At 49.1% G+C, this 18,745-nt stretch overlaps 1 protein-coding gene across 1 annotated transcript in view; it reads right to left on the reverse strand.

Moving 5' to 3' along the window:
* BCAR1 (BCAR1 scaffold protein, Cas family member) overlaps window positions 1-18,745 on the reverse strand; it is a 38,477-nt gene that overhangs the window by 978 nt on the left and 18,754 nt on the right. The window contains exons 2-6 of the mRNA XM_048515884.1: window positions 11,011-11,658; window positions 6,210-6,356; window positions 5,109-5,216; window positions 2,890-4,023; window positions 1,264-1,353 (exon numbers count right to left, since the gene is read on the reverse strand). Of these exons, the coding sequence (XP_048371841.1) occupies window positions 1,264-1,353; window positions 2,890-4,023; window positions 5,109-5,216; window positions 6,210-6,356; window positions 11,011-11,658 (2,127 nt within the window). The remainder of the gene's footprint in view (window positions 1-1,263; window positions 1,354-2,889; window positions 4,024-5,108; window positions 5,217-6,209; window positions 6,357-11,010; window positions 11,659-18,745) is intronic.

Here is an 18,745-nt window from a genome sequence, read left to right on the forward strand (position 1 = left end):
ATGGCCCTTGTGGTCTCTTCCAACTCTATGATTCTAAGCTGCTTTGTGCTAAATTGGACCACTGGTACATCAAAGGCAGTTCTGAATACTCGGATGGGCAGTGGTCCTCTGGCAGTCTCAGGTAGAGGTCTTACCCATCACACCCATGGCCTGACCTCTGAGAATGAACCTGAGGTCTTCTGCATGCAAAGCAGATCCTCTGCCATGGAGTCATGGCCCTTCCTAGCCCCCGCTGGCTGCGTCTGCAACCACAAGAACAGATTTGAGACCTAGGCTTGGCCACTGCAAGCCAGCGTGGTGTAGTCGTTAAGAGCAGGTGCACTCTAATCTGGAGGAACGGGTTTGATACCCCCCTTTGCCACTTCAGCTGTGGAGGCTTATCTGGTGAACCAGATTAGCCTGGGCACTCCAACACATGCCAGCTGGGTGACCTTGGGCTAGTCACAGTTCTTCAGAACTCTCTCAGCCCCATCCACCTCACAAGGTGTCTGTTGTGGGGAGAGGAAGGGAAAGGAGCTTGTAAGCCACCTAGAGTCTCCTTACAGGAGAGAAAGGGGGGATATAAATCCAAGCTCTTCTTTTTTTTTCACCAGGCCTGATTTAGGGATGAAAGCCCCCCCCCCCCAAAAAAAAAACAAAAAAAAACCAGGCTAGCTATTGATACACTCACACCCATTCCCAGCTGACGTGGAGAGAGAACCTTGGGGTGAGAAGAGAGTCTAGGGATGCTTTCTCAAGGATAGAATCAGAGGAAAGAGGATTGCACAGAGAATCACAGCATGCATGATTCTGCACTAGGTTCTGTGCTGCAGAAAAGTTACATTTTACTAGGTGGGATGTTCAGACATCCCATAAGCTTGCAACCCAATCATGTGCATGTTCACTCTGAAGAAACAGGACTTATTCCTAAGTGACTGTGCAAGGCTGAAATGATGGCCAATGGCACACCATTGTTTAAAACTGAGCATATTTTATACCCGATCCGTTTATCTCATTTCCTGCCTCTCCAATAGCAGCGTGGGAACACCCCCACAAAATGTCCTCCAGCTCAGGGGAGAAGACTGCTTCACATGGAAGTAAAGACGAGCTGTTGGGGGAACTACTCACTGCCGTTGAAATAAACTTACAATGTTCCCAACTGGGCTAGGGTCAAACAAAACCTCACTCAGCTTTTGTCAGAAGCGGGGTTTGCACAGCACTGATTGGCCAGACCCAGTGCCAACTGCAATGTTATGGAAACTCTGCCAAGCGTATCTTACTGACCTGCTGCTGCTCCAGTTGCCCTTTGCCTTGCCGGATGATGTTGCCTCTCTCAAGCAATTCCTTCTGGGTCTTCTCAAACTCTTCCTTCCCCTAGTTGCAAAGGATGACAGAGAATCAGTGGGGCCTGGAGACCTCCTGGAATTACGACTGACCTCCTGACAAGACAGATCAATTGCCCTGAAAAAAATGGCTGCTCTGGAGGGGGCATTCTACGGCATTATTATCCCTCTGAAGTCCTCTCGCTCCCTAGACCTCTCCCTCAGAATCCATCTCCAAATCTCTAGGACAGTGGTGGCGAACCTTTGGCACTCCAGATGTTATGGACTACAATTCCCATCAGCCCCTGCCAGCATGGCCAATTGGCCATGCTGGCAGGGGCTGATGGGAATTGTAGTCCATAACATCTGGAGTGCCAAAGGTTCGCCACCACATCTCAGGGAGTTTCTCTGCCTAGAGCTGGAACCTCGACCATACATGTCACCTGGGACAGGCCTGTGTTTAGCAGTGGCAGATCCCAAAGACATAATTTTCTCAGATCTCAAATAATCAATTCAGCACAGAATGGGCCAAGAATAGAAATAGCACTCGGATATCCAATTGCTCTTGCACTGCAGAAGGTTGGACTTGATGGCCCTTGGGGCCTCTTCCAACTCTATGATTCTATCTGTAGAGGTAGAATCTCTACAGATGCCAACGGAGCCAAATTCCACCCCAATTACAGGAGTTTTGACGTCAAAAAGGTGCCCCCAAACTAAGGGTGACCTCTTCAGATGGTAATCTCTGGAGCAGAAGCACCAGCACAACCAGAACTTGTGGTATTGGTCATAGAAAGCTCATGTTGTATATTCAATGAAATGGGCACAAAATGTCGGTGGAAAGTGTGGTTAAGTTGCAGCTGAGTTATGGCAACCCCATAGAGTTTTCAAGGCAAGAGGTGTCCAGAGGTGGTTTGCCTTTCCTGCCTGGGCTTTCTTGGGGGTCTCCCATCCAACTATTAACCAGGTGAACATGCTTAGCTTCGGAGATCAGATGAGATCAGCTTCCAGCTCTGAACGGGATGGGGGGAAAATGAATCACTGCTCAGGTGGGGAGACTAGTTGGGGCGACAATGGAAAAACTGAAGCCACACTGTTGAACACTGACTCTCCACTACTGAGTATTTATGTCCCAAGTAAGAGGCATTCCTGTGGCCATCACATCTGGTCCAAAAACGCCACATCTTCAGGAGCCGGGAGACAGTACGGTAGAGTGGTTAGACTAAGATCTGGGATAGCCAGTTTCAAATCCTCACTTGGTCAAGAAGGCTGGCTGGTGACCTTATAGGCCAGTCGCTCTCTTTCAGCCTCACCCACCTTACAGAGTGATTTGTCATGAGGATTAAATGCCAGAAAGCAGAACAATGTTGTAAGATGCTGTCGGTCCCCATCTGGGGGAGGAAAGTGAGGCATAACAAAATAATAACAAAAAACCTGGTTTTGTGAAATGCAACAGGGGCAACCCAATGGGAATTAGAGACAACCAAGGGGGTTTTGACCTCCCCTTAATGATATGGAAGTGATGGAGGCGGCCTCACCCTTCCCTCCCACAATACAGTCACACCTCCCCGCCCTGCCTCCCCAACCCCACCTGCAGGTGCACGTAGTCATAATCTTCCATCCAGCCGCCCTCGCTGTTCTCGTATTGCCCTTCAGGCGAGTCCTGTGCCAGGAACTTGGGCGGAGAGGGCAGGGGCCGGGACTGGATGCTGCTTGCCTTATCGGTCGGGGTGCCGTGGCCGAGGCTGCCGTCCCCCAGGGAGGCAGGGGGCGCCTTGGACTGTTTGAAGAGGAGGGAGGCGTTGCCATGCAGGAAAGAGGCCAAGTGCTTGGTATCGTCGGGCACCCCCCGCGAGTACATGACAAAATGCTCGAGGTCATCGGGGGCGCCAGGCTTGCCGGGCACCAGGGCGCTGGGTGCCCAGCCGCAGCTGTCCAGTGCCTGGCTGTGCCGTAGCAGCGCCTGGTACACCTCCTCCATCTTCTGCAACTGCTTGCTGAGCTTGGAGTAGAGGGAGCGGTCGGAGGTCTGCGCAGCGTTGCTCACAGCACCACGGGCAAATTCCAGCAGTTCCCTGAGTGCCCCCTTGATGCTCTCCGCCGCCCCCTGGATGTTAGCCGCTTGCGCCTCCATCTGCTCAAGGCTGCGCCAAGTGCCGCTGATGAAGGACATGAGGTAGGAGACAGCAGCGCTGACGTTGTTCTGGAGCCGGGCCAGCGTCTCCATGGCAACAGCTTGGTCGAGGTGCAGCTCCTTATCCGGGGCCTCCTTGACAGGCACCATGTCCAGAGAGGAGCTGGAGAGGTTGCTGCGGGTGCTACCTGTGCTAGAGGCCGAGAGGCGCTTGTCGTCGTTCGTCTTGCCCTCCCTGTCCACCTGGGGGGGCACGTCATAGATATAATCGCCTTCCCCGTCCTTGCTGCCGACAGGCACTTCTCGTGGGATGTCGTAGACTTCCTGGCTGGCCATCTTTCTCAAGCCAGGTGGCACATCGTAGATCTCCTGGGCTTCAGGCACACTCTTGTTGGCAGCGGGTGGCACATCGTAGACATCTTCAGGCAAGTAAGGTTCTGCAAGTGGCGCTACGGGTTGAGCTAGGATAAGTGGATGCCGGGAGGGGTCAAAGTGCTTGGGCTTGCAGAAGACAGGAGGTACGTCGTAAGTTTCTTCCCGCGTTGGGCCATCTGGGACGTCCTTGCTGACTGATGGGGGAATGTCGTATACCTGCAGGGACATATCAAAGACAGAACTGAACCCAACGTGTTCCATACCCTACCTCAATTATCCCAAGATCTCTAGCTTCTACCCATGGAAACAGTGGGATGTGAAAAGCTGTGGGGCAAACACAGGATACCAGCTCTGCACCATCGTATAGATCACTGGTCTTTTGAAGAGCACAGAAGATGGACCACTGGGAAAAGATCCAGGGCTGACCCAGCTAGATAGTTGAGCTTATGTGTGCCAAACAGTACACAAACAGGCAGATTCTCAGACCTCAGTATTTAGTGTGTAGAAGAATATTTCGATCTATTTTCCTGTTTTTGCATCATTTCTTCTGCCTTGGCCAGCCAGAAAAAGTTTTACAGTCTTTCATGCAAGTGGCTTTCAAAGAGAAAACAAGATAAATGCAAGGAGAATAAATGACACTCACAGACAGTAATACCCATGAATATCACCGGCGGAGAGCAAAACACCAGGAATGGTCACAGGCAGATCACTTTTGGATTTTACTCTAATCTGTGAAGATGTCAAGATTTAGAAATCTGTTTTCCGAACCAGCTTCATGAATCTTGCCGGTAGTGCACAATTTCCGCAAAATGGGATTATGCAGAATGTACACAAGTCCTCTGAAAACTTTCTGTTGGAGCTGATGCAAAGCAGAACCCTTCCAGTTACTGGGAGCATTCGTGTTCCTACCATGAGCGCATAATGTAAATAGGGCAAGGCATGGGTTTTCCATGGGGGTACAGCTTCCATTGACACAAACCCGAACTCTAGAAAACCAGGCTTCTGGTTTATATGGATGGAAGCTGAGCCTGTATGGAAAATCCACGTGTTGCCCTATCCACAGGATGAACAGTCCTCAAACACACGGCTTCTATGCAAACGAAAATGCCTCCTCCATCTTCTGAGGAAGCTACAGTCTTGCCTGTGCTTAACCAACTGTGCTTTTTCCTAAGACGAATAACAATTATGTGTTTCTGGAACACAGTTAGCCCCCCCCCCCCCCCGCCCCCCAGGCCATGTCTTTGGCTGCCTTTAAAGTACTTGCCACCTGAGCCAATGAAAATGCCATTCATGTCACTCACCACCTGCAAGCCCTTTTCCACACTGGGAGGCACGTCATAAATCTCCTGGGAATGAGCCAGGTCCCGGTTGTTCAGGCCTTTGGCTGCCAAGGTGGGCGTGTCGTATACCTGGCGGAAGCAAGAGAAAGATATGTAGGTACTTGCTCTCACTGACCCCTGCAATAGAGGTCCTTTTACCCTTGCTGTCGGCCTGCGAGGCAAGAATTAGCATGAGAAGAAACAGGTGCTTTTGGGTGGCAGCTCTGTCACTGTAGTCTGGTCAAGACAACCTGTCAGGAAAGCTGGTCAGAGAACATGTCCTGCTACTTTTAGACATTGGTCACAGACTTGTTCTTATTGTAGAAGGTGCTTTATCGAGTACTGTTTTATTCATCATTGAAAAACGTATACATCCATATTCCACCATCAGACCTGTGACCCTAAGGAGAAAATTATGGCAACAGGGGTTTAGACTGCTCTTCCATGCACCCCAGTGAGGTGTAGTGGTTAAGAGCAGGTGGATTCTAATCTGGAGAACCAGGTTTCATTCCACACTCCTCCACCTGAATGGTGGTTCATCTGGTGAACCAGATGTGTTTCTGCACTCCTTCATTCCTACTGGGTGACTTTGGGCTAGTCACAGTTCTTCAGAACTCTCAGCCCCCCCCCCCCCGCCCCTCACAAGGAGTCTGTTGTGGAGAGAGGAAGGAAAAGGAGCTTATAAGCCGCCTTGAGTCTCCTTACAGGAGAGAAAGGTGGGGTATAAATCCAAAACTCTTCACTCTTCTTCAAATGGGGGGATGGGGTGGGAAGGAACCCAGCCTCTGTACAAACAGAAACCCACCACAGCAGGAACCAGGGTAGGGAAGACATACTGCCCCCCGCCCCCCCCCAATGAGATTTTTTTTTCTTCTGGGGAGGGAGCTGCCAGGGGGAGTTGTTTTGAAAGGCAGATGAGAATTCAAAATTGGGAGAAAAGAACTCCTTGTTAGGATCTAGCCTAGCAACTTGGGATTGGGGCCACCCTCGTTTTGCCACCCTCTGAAGTAGCACCGTCTGCTCTACCGAGGCTTTCTCTTTCCCCAGCTCTGTGCACCCATAGCAAAGGGGGGCACCACTCACCTCTTGACTGCACTGATTCGTCAGCAGGCCCCGTGTTGGCGGGACGTCGTAGATTTCTTGGAGGTGGCGGGGAACGTCATACTCATCCTGTTCTCCTTTGGGGGATTCGTAGACATAGACTTGCCCTACGCGTGTTGGGACCACCACCTGTGCAAGAAAGAGACAAAGTTTGCTGGGCAAGCAGATTGAAATTCATTTATTTATTTAAAATGTTCCTGCTGGCATGATGGGAACTGCAGTCCATAACATCTGGAGGGCTGTGAGTTTGACACCTGTGATCTACTGTCACTGAACAGACTTCCCAAAACTAGAGTGGTTGAGATTGGGACGTATCATTGAAAAAGGGATGCCAACCTCCAGGTGAGGCCTGGGGATTCCTCAGAGTCACAGCTGATCTCCAGGCTACAGAGTGCGGTCGAGTGGTTAAGAGCAGGTGGATTCTAATCTGGAGAACCAGGTTTGATTCTCCACTCCTCCACCTGAGTGGCAGAGGCTGATCTGGTGAACCGGGTGTGTTTCTGCACTCCTACACTCCAGCTGGGTGACCTTGGGCTAGTCACAGTTCTCTCTAAACTCTCTCAGCCCCACCTACCTCACCAGGTGTCTGTTGTGGGGAGAGGAAGGGAAAGGGCCTCGTACGTCACCTTGAGTCTCCTTACAGGAAAGAAAGATGGGGTATAAATCCTAACTCTTCTTCTTTTACAGAGATCAGCTCCCCTGGAGAAAAGGGAAGGCAGACTCTATGGCAGTGGTGGCGAACCTTTGGCACTCCAGATGTTATGGACTACAATTCCCATCAGCCCCTGCCAGCATGGCCAATTGACCATGCTGGCAGGGGCTGATGGGAATTGTAGTCCTTAACATCTGGAGTGCCAAAGGTTCGCCACCACGGCTCTATGGTGTGCTCCCACTGAGTTTCCTGTGCTCCTGAAATTTCCAGGAGTTTCCCAACTTGGATCTGGCAACCCTGCTCCCCATTCCCTGCCGATGTCGTGGGGGTGGGGGGACCTGATAACCATACATTCAGAGAACATTCCTGTCTTTATGGGCTGTGGTTAGCCCTTATTCCACGAGAGGGCAGTGCTCACTCCCAAACAACGTGTGACTCGCTGGAAGGAACCTGGGCCACCTTGTAGCAGGCACTGCATCTCCAGGGAGGGCCAGGGATGACATCATGTTCTATTTATGGATCCAAGTAAATGAGGCACTTGGAGACCGAAGCGCAATCAGTGCTCCTTCCCTTGTGGACAGCCCCTCCCTGAGAGGAGGAAGGGGAGAGACAGAGCAGCCTTCCCACTTGCTGAGCCATTGCAGAGAAAAGACCCGGCTAATGCACGCCCATAGGTTGCCTAAACCCATTATGAGCACAGAAGCATCGCTTTGCAAGTTATGCCAGGGGCGATGCATCCTCTCTTGTGTGCATGCCTGCGATCGCTTATGCGCAAGCAGACACACACAGAGAGAACATTAATTCCGCTGCAAGGTCAACTTGAATTCAGTGGCTTTAAAAAAAACTTGCGACTTGAACTAATAATGCAGATTACAACAAGTTATTTCTCTCCTGCTAGCCAAGGACACTGATGCCCTGAACAACTGGGCCCGCTCCCCCTTTAAGGCAGAGATGCTCCACTGGGTTTTGGGTTGAGGCAGCTCATAGGTCTATTCTGTCCTGCACGGTGCAGCCCCTCTTCCCCATCCTGACACTTAAGAACAGAAACATGCAGTTGAAAATATAAACCACAATCCATTTTCTTGCAACTCTTATGGAGAACATCTAGCACAGGAACAGATGGCTTTAGGGATACAGCGTCTTCCTGGATGTGAATGGAGTTTCCCACACCCCTAGCCTGTCTCCAACACAATCTGTCCACAGAAGCACAAATTCCATGGCTAACCTATCTGAACAATTAATTGTCCCTCCCAGTGATCACTAGAGGTGTCTGCCATATTTTCAGTGCAACTCTTCCCAGAATCCTAGGGCTAAATACTCTGTATTTCAGTAACCCAAGATGCAAGAGATCAGAAAGCTGGCTTTGCTACCCTAAAACATAACCCTCTGCCCATTAATCTGCCCCTGGAACTGGGAACCCAAAGATGGCACGAGATCGGTCTATAAAGGTCAGTATTGCCGACTCCTGCTGGTAGTTGCTCTCCAAGGTCTCAAGCAGAGGCCTTTACCATCACCTACTGTCTGATCAGGAGCAGGAGGAGGAGAAGGAGGAGGAGGGAGAGTTGGATTTATACCCCCCTTTCACTCCTGTAATGAGACTCAAAGGGGCTTACAAACTCCTTTCCCTTCCCCCCTCACAACAAACACCCTCTGTAGAGCTGTGACTAGCCCAAGGTCACCCAGCTGTCGTGTGATGGAGTGCACAGGCTAATCTGAATTCCCCAGATAAACCTCCACAGCTCAAGTGGCAGAGCGGGGAATCAAACCCGGTTCCTCCAAATTAGAGTACACCTGCTCTTAACCACTACGCCACTGCTGTTGAGGATTGAAACTGGACCTTTGGCATGCAAGCAAGTGAGACACAATCCTCTTATTCAAGGTGCCTCGTACTGAGGCAGACCACTGGTCTATCAAGCTCAATCTTGTCAACTTTGATGGGCAGCTGCACCCAGGTTGTTTCAGGTCTAGGTCTTTCACATCACCTGTTACTCGATCCTCTTAACTAGAGGCGCCAGGGCTCGACTCTAGGACCCCCGGCATGCCATGCAGATGCTCCACCCCTGAGCCACAGACTCACTTCCAAGTCACAGCTCCGCATTTTCAGCCTTGAAACAAAAGATGAACCACTTGTTTAACTTTGGTGAGCCACACAGAAGAGATCATGGATGCTTCTGCAGACAACCAAGCAGAAGACGTGAGACTTTCCCTCTGCCTAAAATCCAACCCTGCGGAGGTAATGCTTTTGGCTCCCGGAGTTTTCAGTAGCCGATCTCTGGGTTCTTTTGCAGAAATGCCACTTGCTTCTCCCTCCCTCCCTCCTGAGCTTCTACGTTGCCTTTTGGCCTGCTTGCCAAGGGTGAGAAAAGGCAATCAAGCCAACGGTGACCGAGAAGCACGAGCAGGAACCCGGCAGACCAGACCTGGCCCTGGGCCAGCCTGCAGCAGCTCTTTCCGAATGATCGACTGCTCCGCCAGGCTTGCTCTCTGCAAATCCACTTCAAGGTCAGGCAGCTGCAGCTGCTGAATGGAGGACAAACACACCACAGGGTGGATCAGGGTGACTCCTGGCACGCATGGACTACTCACGAAGACACTGCCTTCTCAAGGGACTTTCCCCAGGCTTCCAGAGACAGCCTGTCAGGACTAAACCCTTGGGGCAGAGGCCTGCGGTACAGACACCCTCTTTCCTGCCTTTTATCTAAACCCATATGGAAGAATGCCCGGCACAGTGCCACCCTCGGGATGGGGCCGGCTACAGATCACCCTCACTGGGGAACTGTTGACATGGGCTATGGGGGAGGCCTCTGGCCCTAACACAGGCCATTTCCTTTCCCAGGGAAACAACAGGAAAACGGCTCGCCACACCCAGCTGCAAAACCCCGCACATGGCAAAACCGTGCCGGTGCAATTCCTGCCCCTGCCAACGGCCTGCAAACCTGGATGTCCTGCAGCAGATTCGGACATCAGATGCAAAGGGCAGGGGGGCCTTGGACTGCGTCCTCAAGAATCACCTTTGGCACCTCTGAGCTCAGTATTATTATTATTTATTAGATTTTCTGTTTTAACAGAACTCACACAGACCTGTAGACCGGAAGCGCCCTTTTCTGCTACTGCCCTCCAAAAACTCTGAAATGCTTCTGGGTTTACACTTGCATGTCATGAAACAAAGAAATAGAACAGGAAGAGGGGGGTAATGCTTACTTCCTCCTCTTCTGCCCTCTCCTGTTTATTGCTGCCCGAAAGGTGTTGGTGTTTCAACTGAGAACAACCGTGAGGTGTCAGCAAGAATTAGGACTAATAAAAGGAAACACTTCTTCACGCAACGCGTGATTGGTGTTTGGAATATGCTGCCACAGGAGGTGGTGATGGCCACTAACCTGGATAGCTTTAAAAGGGGCTTGGACAGATTTATGGAGAAGTCGATTTATGGCTACCAATCTTGATCCTCTTTGATCTGAGATTGCAAATGCCTTAACAGACCAGGTGCTCGGGAGCAACAGCCGCAGAAGGCCATTGCTTTCACCTCCTGCATGTGAGCTCCCAAAGGCACCTGGTGGGCCACTGCGAGTAGCAGAGAGCTGGACTAGATGGACTCTGGTCTGATCCAGCTGGCTTGTTCTTATGACTTTTGTCCTGGTTTTGTCACCTGCTTGTCCTGGATTTTGTACACCCAGCGTCAGTTACAGCGAGGACAGCCAGATATGTTTCTCTCTCTCTCGCTAACTGGCAATCCTAGAAGCTGAAGTGACCAACCTGAGGTGAACTGAGAAGACAAGACTCACTGGAAAACACAATCATTCTAGGAAAAGCGGAAGGCAACGGGAAAAGAGGAAGACCCAACGCGAGGTGGATTGATTCAAGCCGGGAAGCCGCGGCCCTCAGTTGGCAAGACTTGAGCAAAGCTGTTAACATTAAGACACCTTGGAGGTTATTAATTCACAGGCTCACCAGAACCAGGAAGTGAATCGATGGCACTTAACACACAGAGAGAGATGGCAACTGTAGTCCTCTTTCTATCACCCCATCTAAGCAACTTCTTCTCTGAGTAGGGACTATGTCACCCCCACCCCATGACACAACGCCAGAGCTCCCAGTCAAGTTAAGAAGGACGAGTAGTGTTTGCAAGATTACCTTTCCTTGGGGTTTGGGTGTATCCCAGACCCGACCGTCCAGAGAAGGGGGCACTTGGTAGACATCCTGCCCCAGCCCAGCAGGAGCTGGGGGGACTTGGTAAATGTCCTGGGGCAGGTTAGCGGGTCCAGCTGGCACTTGATACACATCCTGGCCTTGAGGGGGGCTCTGCTTTGAGTAAGCGGGTATCTGCTTCCCTGGAGGGGTCTGGAAGTGGCCGGTGGGCACAGTGCCCTGGGTCTTGTTTGGCGCCGGCACCAGGTAAACACTGTCCTCTTGGGGCAGGTAGGAGGAGTGCATAGATGTGTACTGAGATGCAGGGGATGCAGGTAGATACCCCCCTTGGTGTGGGTAGGTCAGAGGGCTCTGCCCCACTGGTGCGGGCGGCGGCTGCTGCTGCTGCTGCTGCTGTGAAGGTTGAGGTGAACCCTGGATGGTTCCGGGCAGCTGCTTCTTGTTGTACATGCCCACCAGGATCTTGAGCCGGTTGCCGGGGACGATGCCTTGCCGTCCATGAAGGGAACAGAGCCACCACCCTTCCAGGCCCTGCGTGTTGCGCTCCAGCACCGTCATGATGTCTCCCTTGCGGAACGAGAGCTCGTCTGGGGACTCGGCCACATTGTCGTAGAGGGCCTTGGCCAACACGTTCTGCAAAAGAGCCAGGACAGAGCGAGAGAGAGAGTTAGAAGGGCAGGGGGCCAGAAGGAGAGACGGACAGATGGGCATTCAGATGGTAAGCAGAAAGGCCTGCTCCGAAGGGACTGAAACACTGTGTGGAGTATTTAGGAAAGGGGGTGCCGGCAACGGGACCAAAGGCAGCCTTGAACGCAGCTGGAAAATCTAGCGCTGTGAACTCCATGGGCAAATCACACACCTGCTCAGCCTAATCCACCTCACAGGATTTGAGACTAGTGGGAACAAAAGAGCCCAATTTTTACATACGTGAGGGGAAAAAGTCACCAATAATAAGTGAAAGTAAATCATACACACATCTTTTTAAGACTTCTGTTCTACTTTTTGAACAGCTTCACACTGCCCTCCTAAGCACAGTTACACTCTTCTAGGTACACTGAAGTCCATGGGCGTCAAAGAATATAACTGTATTTAGGATGACATTATTTGTCTCCATTTGTTTTAAAAAATGGCTCCAGGCAGCTAGCAGCCCCTGTAGAAGTTGGTTCCTTGTTTTCCTTTCCCACCACAAATGACTAACACGGGTAAAGTGCAGAAAGACAAATAATAAAAAAAAGAGATGTGCACCAGAAACTTTGGTGCACTAAATTGATAGGCCCTGTTCTTGAGCCAAAAGACTGTGCCGGGATCATAACACTGAACACGGGGGGAGAGGCAAGGGGCCTCCAGGCGCACAAACACGGCGCATCAAACCGAACAACCCCCCAAGAACTTTTTAATCTAAGGCGAGACAACAAAGCCGCACTAGACCAAACACTACGAAAAACTATAATCTGAAGGAGGCTGCGTTCAATGGGAGCAAAGGTAAACTGCTGTGAGGGGGCAAAATGAATGTTGTTATGCCACACTGCCTTCAAACACTCAGGACAGTTCCCCCTTTCCCATTTTGATCAGGTAAGTTAGGCTGGCAAAGACCCCTTCTGCACATTCAGAATAATGCACTTTCAATCCACTTTCAAAACACTTTGACACTGTGTGGAATAGCAAAATCTACTTGCAAACAATTGTGAAAGTGGATTGAAAGTGAATTATTCTGCATGTGCGGAAGGGGCCAAAGAGTAACTGGGGTGATGATCACTTAGTTGTCTCATAGACTTCTGTGACCCTCTAACTATGACACCACACTGGCTCCGCACACACTTTCCATTTGATCTTTACGACCATATGAAGCTCAAAATAGGCCAAGTCAATCGCCATAAATATTGGCGCTCAGTTTGTGAAGTAGTCAATGCTTAACAGATGCGGGGAGGGGGATTCATCTTTTCCCAGCCACGTATTTGATATTGCCCGTTGCAGAACACACCTGTTTGCCAAGCGAAAAATATTCAGCTTACTTGCCAGAAGTTTCAAGTGCGCGAGTTTGGAAAATTACAGTGTTTGGAAGTTAGCTGGTGCGGCGCACAGAGAAATATGTAGATTGGTGGAATTTAAATATTGGCGAGAGAGTGTTATTAAAGGGAGTTAGGTACTTGATTCTATAGCTAGGCACTTCATGAAAGAGCTTTGTTCACAATGCTGCCCGTACTTCATCTACATCGGTTCGGGCTTCCTGTACTGCGTTTCCTCCCAGGGGACCAGATGCACAATTTTTGTTTATCACTTTAGGAAGGCCGAAGGCCCCCTGACAAAAACATCCAAGGCAGACTCCCAAAACAGGCCTCGAATGCCCTCTTGCCGGGCAATGCACAGTGGTTTTTGTGAGCGTACAATGAGAGGATGAGGGAACTACGTGGGCCACCAACCACCCTTGAAGAAAGGGCAGGATAAAACTAGTATGAATAAGTGATAAGAGCCATCTTGCTGAGGGGAGCATAAAAAAGCGTGACTGTGGTGCAGGGTAAATGCCCCTAAGCCCCAGTGATGAAGCTTCCTTATATTGAATCAAACTGTTGAGCAAAGTCAGTATTGTCTACTCACACAAGAAGTTCTCCAGGGTTTCAGGCAGAGAGGCCTTTCCCATCACCTACTGCATAGGTGTCAAACTCATGGCCCTCCAGATGTTATGGACTACAGTTCCCATCATCCCCCACCAGCATAAAGTTAGCAGGGGATGATGGGAACTGTAGTGCATAACATCTGGAGGGCCACGAGTTTGACACCTATGACCTACTGCCAGATCTTCTAAATGGAGACGCCAGGGACCTTCTGCAAGCCACGCAGATGCTGTGTCACTGAACCATGACCCCTCCCCAAAGGAGAACGTGCTGTTCCTACCACTCCCAGAATGCTTTTAGTCTCCCCACCACCCATATGACTATCTTTGTGGCACACAAAAAGATGAGGCCGTCAGGAAATGGATGCCCCGGAAAAAGAAAGACATGAACTCTGAGTTAACCACACTGTTTTCAGCAGACATCAGGATACCTCTCACCAGTGTGCCACACAACACACGCACACAAACCAGAGCTGGAGAAACGCCGCTAAGGGAGCCGGCTCTCAAGAATGTGAAATATTTTCCAGGCCTGACCAAACATTACCAAAAGAGGCCTTCCGAAGGGGAAGGATGAATCTGAAAGCTAGCATATCTCTGGCAGCAGGACACATGCCCCATGGGGAAGAGGCGGAAGGCAGAGGGAAGCAGGGCCTCAAATGGGTAGAGCTCTGTTGGCTGAGCAGAGCGGGAGCAAAAAGGGTCGTGGAGTTAACACTAAGAGTTGAAGCACCACCCAGATGTCTTTGAACTCGTTCCCCCATAGAAGAGTGGCTTTGTCACAATCCCAGCAAAGTTACGGATCCTACGCCACAGCAAACAGGGGAGAAGAATTACGATTTTTTTGGTGTGCAACGGAGTGTGTATCCACACCTCCCCCACCCCCCACATAATTCACCTGCTCTCTCAAAGTACAATACTTGTGTCGCCAAGAACACACGAGCCACACAGTTCAAATTTTGCTTTGCCTGCAAATTCACCCTGTGCCTTTAAAGCAAACCATTCATTATCTTACGTTACCTTTGCCATAGGGATAATCATATTGACCTACCGTGGAGAGTTGTGGACGGGTTTAATGTGCTAAAGTGTATGAAGCACTCTGACTTGAAAATGTTCTGTGCAAATGATAAATGGTAGCATTAACGTTACTGGCGGCGGAGGAAAAAAAGCTCAAAGTTACAACCTACTTAAAACACAAAGAATGTATATTTATTATTTTTTTTAAAATACACCTTCAGGAGCTCGAAAGGACTTCATCCAGCCCCAAAGGCCCAAGCTCTACTAACCAGCTAGTGTTATCTTGAAATACCACAAAAAGGTATGCCAGGTACAGGTGTGCCAGGTACAGAAGTGCCTTGTCGGAAAGGAATGTGGGGCAATGGAATCTCAATACCCCAAAATGAGTCATGCCACATTTTCCCAGGCAGAAATCCTCCCTCTGCTCTCCTTTCCCCAGAGGAGCTCCATATTTTCCTCTTACTAAATGGATTTCCCAGCAATCGTGCGACTGAATTTGGAACCAGGTGGAAAAGTAAGCAAGGTTTCCACACTCCCTCCCCCACTCACACACCTTGCATCCTAACCCCCTTCTGCTCCCACAGTGGATGTCTCCAGATGAAAGCAATCCAGAGTTGACATGCAAGATTTAACACAATTTCATAACCAGTCACCTTGAGAACTTGAATTCAATATTTTATATAAACAGGGCACATCCAAAATGTGTGACATAAATCTGCACCTACAGCATTTCATCTCCAGAATAAATCTATAGAAATATTGCATATTTGTGTCATTTTATAAGGAATCACATACCAGCCTAGCATAATCTTTAAAACATTTTCCCCTTAAGATCCAATAATATAAATTTTGGGGAAACAACCTTCCATACATAGAACCATCCATTCTTGCCACTGGATCTTTCCCTGTTTTTTCCATATACTTGTTACTTGCTGGTATTTGATCTAACAAGAATCCATCCATTTTAGATAATCCTCCTGAGACTTCTGCACTGGCTACTCCTCTAAAACATCTTTTAGTATATTTGATGTTTGATTTCTTCTTTAAAAAAAGGTAAAGTTTCCCTTTCAGTCGTGTTCGACCCTGAGGTACCACTGCAAGCAGCGATTGTATAGGCAAGCTCCTTTTGTGGGGCAGTTTGCCATTGCTTTCCCTGGCTATTTTTTACCCCCTAGCTATGAGCTAGGTACTCATTTACCGACCAAGGAATGGATGGATGGCTGAGTTGACCATGAGCCAGCTGCCAGGATCTCTGACCCACAGGGGCGAACTCCTGACCGTGTGAGTAGCAGTGCAAGCACTTAACCACTAAATAAATAAACATGCCTCATATTTCTCCGTTTTTATTACCATTATACTTCTGTCTTAAATACATTTTAACATGTTTGGATACAGCTGCCACTATTTAAGGTTAAGTTTTGTAAGGAGGGTGGCATTTATAATGCGGAGGGGATATATCCCACTGCATTTCATGATTGTGTGGAGCCTTGAACATTTTGGAACAAGACAGACATTTCAATAAATCAACAAAATAATGTCCTATCAAGCAGTCATCCATGAGTCAAAAGACGTGCCAACAGGTTCACAACTGGTGCACTCATTCGTGACATTTGCTGACTCACATCTCCCCCCTCCCCAAACACTCCTTTAAAAAAATCCTACACCAAATCCTGCTTCCACTACTAGGACCATAATTACGAGAGTTAACAGCTTGCCTTGGGTATTTGATGTTGGGGAAAAACAGAAGGAAAACAGCTGGTCTCTCTGTGTGAAGAAAACAAACACACAAACACACAGGTTGAAAAGCTGCCCTCTCCCACCAAACCTCTCCTTAAAGCGGCTTCGCAGGGGTGAAGGTGTTAAGGAACATATGAGTAATTCAGCTTTTGAAATAAAAAGCATCCAGCAGCATCACGGAAGGCACGTTAAGGGCCGGCTCCTCGGACAGGAATTATAACATGGTTGCGACTCATGCAATGACTTTGTAAATCATTTTTGTGAACACAAACATGGCAGTGGAGGGGGGAGGGGGGGCACAGGGTTGTACAACTCTGAAAGTCAAATGAGTCATTTCCATAAAATCTCTTCAAACAGGAGCCTCATTTCCTGTGAGGTCTGGCTCTCCTAAAAAGGACCTTCAAACGGAAGGTTAGTTGGCTCCAGCCCGCCCCATTCCCTGATGCACTTGAGACAGATGTGTGTCAATTTCATCAGTAAAAGGGGAGGAATCATAGCTTATGAGTTTCACAAGGCAGCAGGTCTGTTGAAAAAATCAAGCTTCCACTCCATTGGATTTCTTTTCAGACAGGGGGGCGATTTGTGTTGTGGGCTTGGTTTATATCCAGTAGGTTCCCCCCCAAACACGCTGGATTGGAGCCTGCCTAAAATGTTCATCTAAGTGTGAATCCTGTACCTTTCTTTCCAAGACAGCCGAAAATAGCACACACACCCTCCCCACAACTGCGGTAGAAACTTTAGGCGGGATCCAATCCAATCTCGTTTTTTTGCCGGGTGGTTTGTTTGCTTTTTTAAAAAAAAATAGTTTGCATTGATGATTTTAATGCTGTTTTAAGGCAGCGGTCCTTTCACTCTGTGAGCTGCTTCAATGCAGCATATATGTGGTCTAAATAAATAAATTAATTAATACATCCGCCTGAGAATGCCGATGTGTTTTGTTGGTCTGACAAACACACCAGCCACTGATCCTGTTAAAGCTTGCTCGGGACAGCTGGTTGCACTAGAGAAAATCCAACCACTTTGCATTTGGCGTCAAGGAAACAGACAGTGCCTCTCACAACACTGTTATGATACCCCCTCAAACAAGAGGATGGGAAACATGTACATTGCGACAGACAAGACTACATTCAGTCTTCCTCAAAACAGCCTGCACGGGAGGAGCCAAATAAATGTATCTCAAATCACTGCAGCACAAGGACAGCTTACAGGCAGCTCCTGTTGAACAAAGACAGAGGCTCATTCCGCACATGCAGAATAATGCACTTTCAAACTGCTTTCAGTGCTCTTTGGAGCTGTGCGGAATAGCAAAATCCACTTGCAAACAGTTGTGAAAGTGGTTTGAAAACGCATTTTTTTGCGTGTGCGGAAGGGGCCTAACAGTTTGCCCTACGTGACAGGAAGTCTGCACATCGACCCTTGCTGCTATCAGAATTCACCTAGCAAGCTGCTCTCTCTTAGCCTCAACCAACCATCCACCCAATACACCCCCTATCCTGCCTGGCAAGCTGCTCTCTCTTAGCCTCAACCAACCAACCAACACCCCCCCCAACACACACACACATTTGGCTAAATGCCAAAGGAGGTAAGGTCACCTCCCCAATAGTTTACTTGGATGGGGGGGGGGGGTGCTTAGGCAAAAAAAGGGTAGATTGGGGTTTGAGAGGTGCTACTGGAAAATTGTGAAACTAAGACAAACTTTCCATGAAAGTAAAATATATCTCTTGCGTGTCACATTCAGGTTCAAATCCCCAGAAGTTCGAGACCAAAAACTCTCTCTTTGCCTGAGACCTTGGATAACGGAAGCTGGTCAGGGCCAATTAACAAATTATTAAATCCTCCAGTTCTCACAACATCATTGACAGGTATGTTTCCTGCTCCGAATTTAATTATCAGGTGCTTGGGTCACCGATTCAGACTGGGATCCTCATGTGCAGAGACTTAAGCCTCCCCCCCCCGCCCCCCCCAGTCTTCCTAATTGGAAACAGTCATGCTAGGGAAACGTATTTAAAGTCAATAGAACATATAAATTTCCCCAGAAGGTAAATAGTGGTTCTCTGTGTCATTGCATGTCAGGAAAGTGGACTTCCAAGAATAGAAGTTGGGATGTGCATCTGCTTAAAAATTCTCATGGTGACCAAGAGGCCTTAATACCCAGAAAGCACTGACCTAGATGGTATGACTTGTGATCTTCCTATATGTTCATTTAGTTACATTTGGCTCATAGAATACCTTCATGGCCTGCATTCATTTGTATTGCTCCAGATATGGTTTATCCCCTTACAGCTGAAGCACACTGTGGGGAAATTTCATCTGAAATACCCTTGTCCCAAGTACAGAGTCTCAGGTAGCATGGAACAC

This window comes from Sphaerodactylus townsendi, linkage group LG14 (genome assembly GCF_021028975.2).
Source record: "Sphaerodactylus townsendi isolate TG3544 linkage group LG14, MPM_Stown_v2.3, whole genome shotgun sequence".
In the NCBI taxonomy this organism is placed as follows: Eukaryota; Metazoa; Chordata; class Lepidosauria; order Squamata; family Sphaerodactylidae; genus Sphaerodactylus; species Sphaerodactylus townsendi.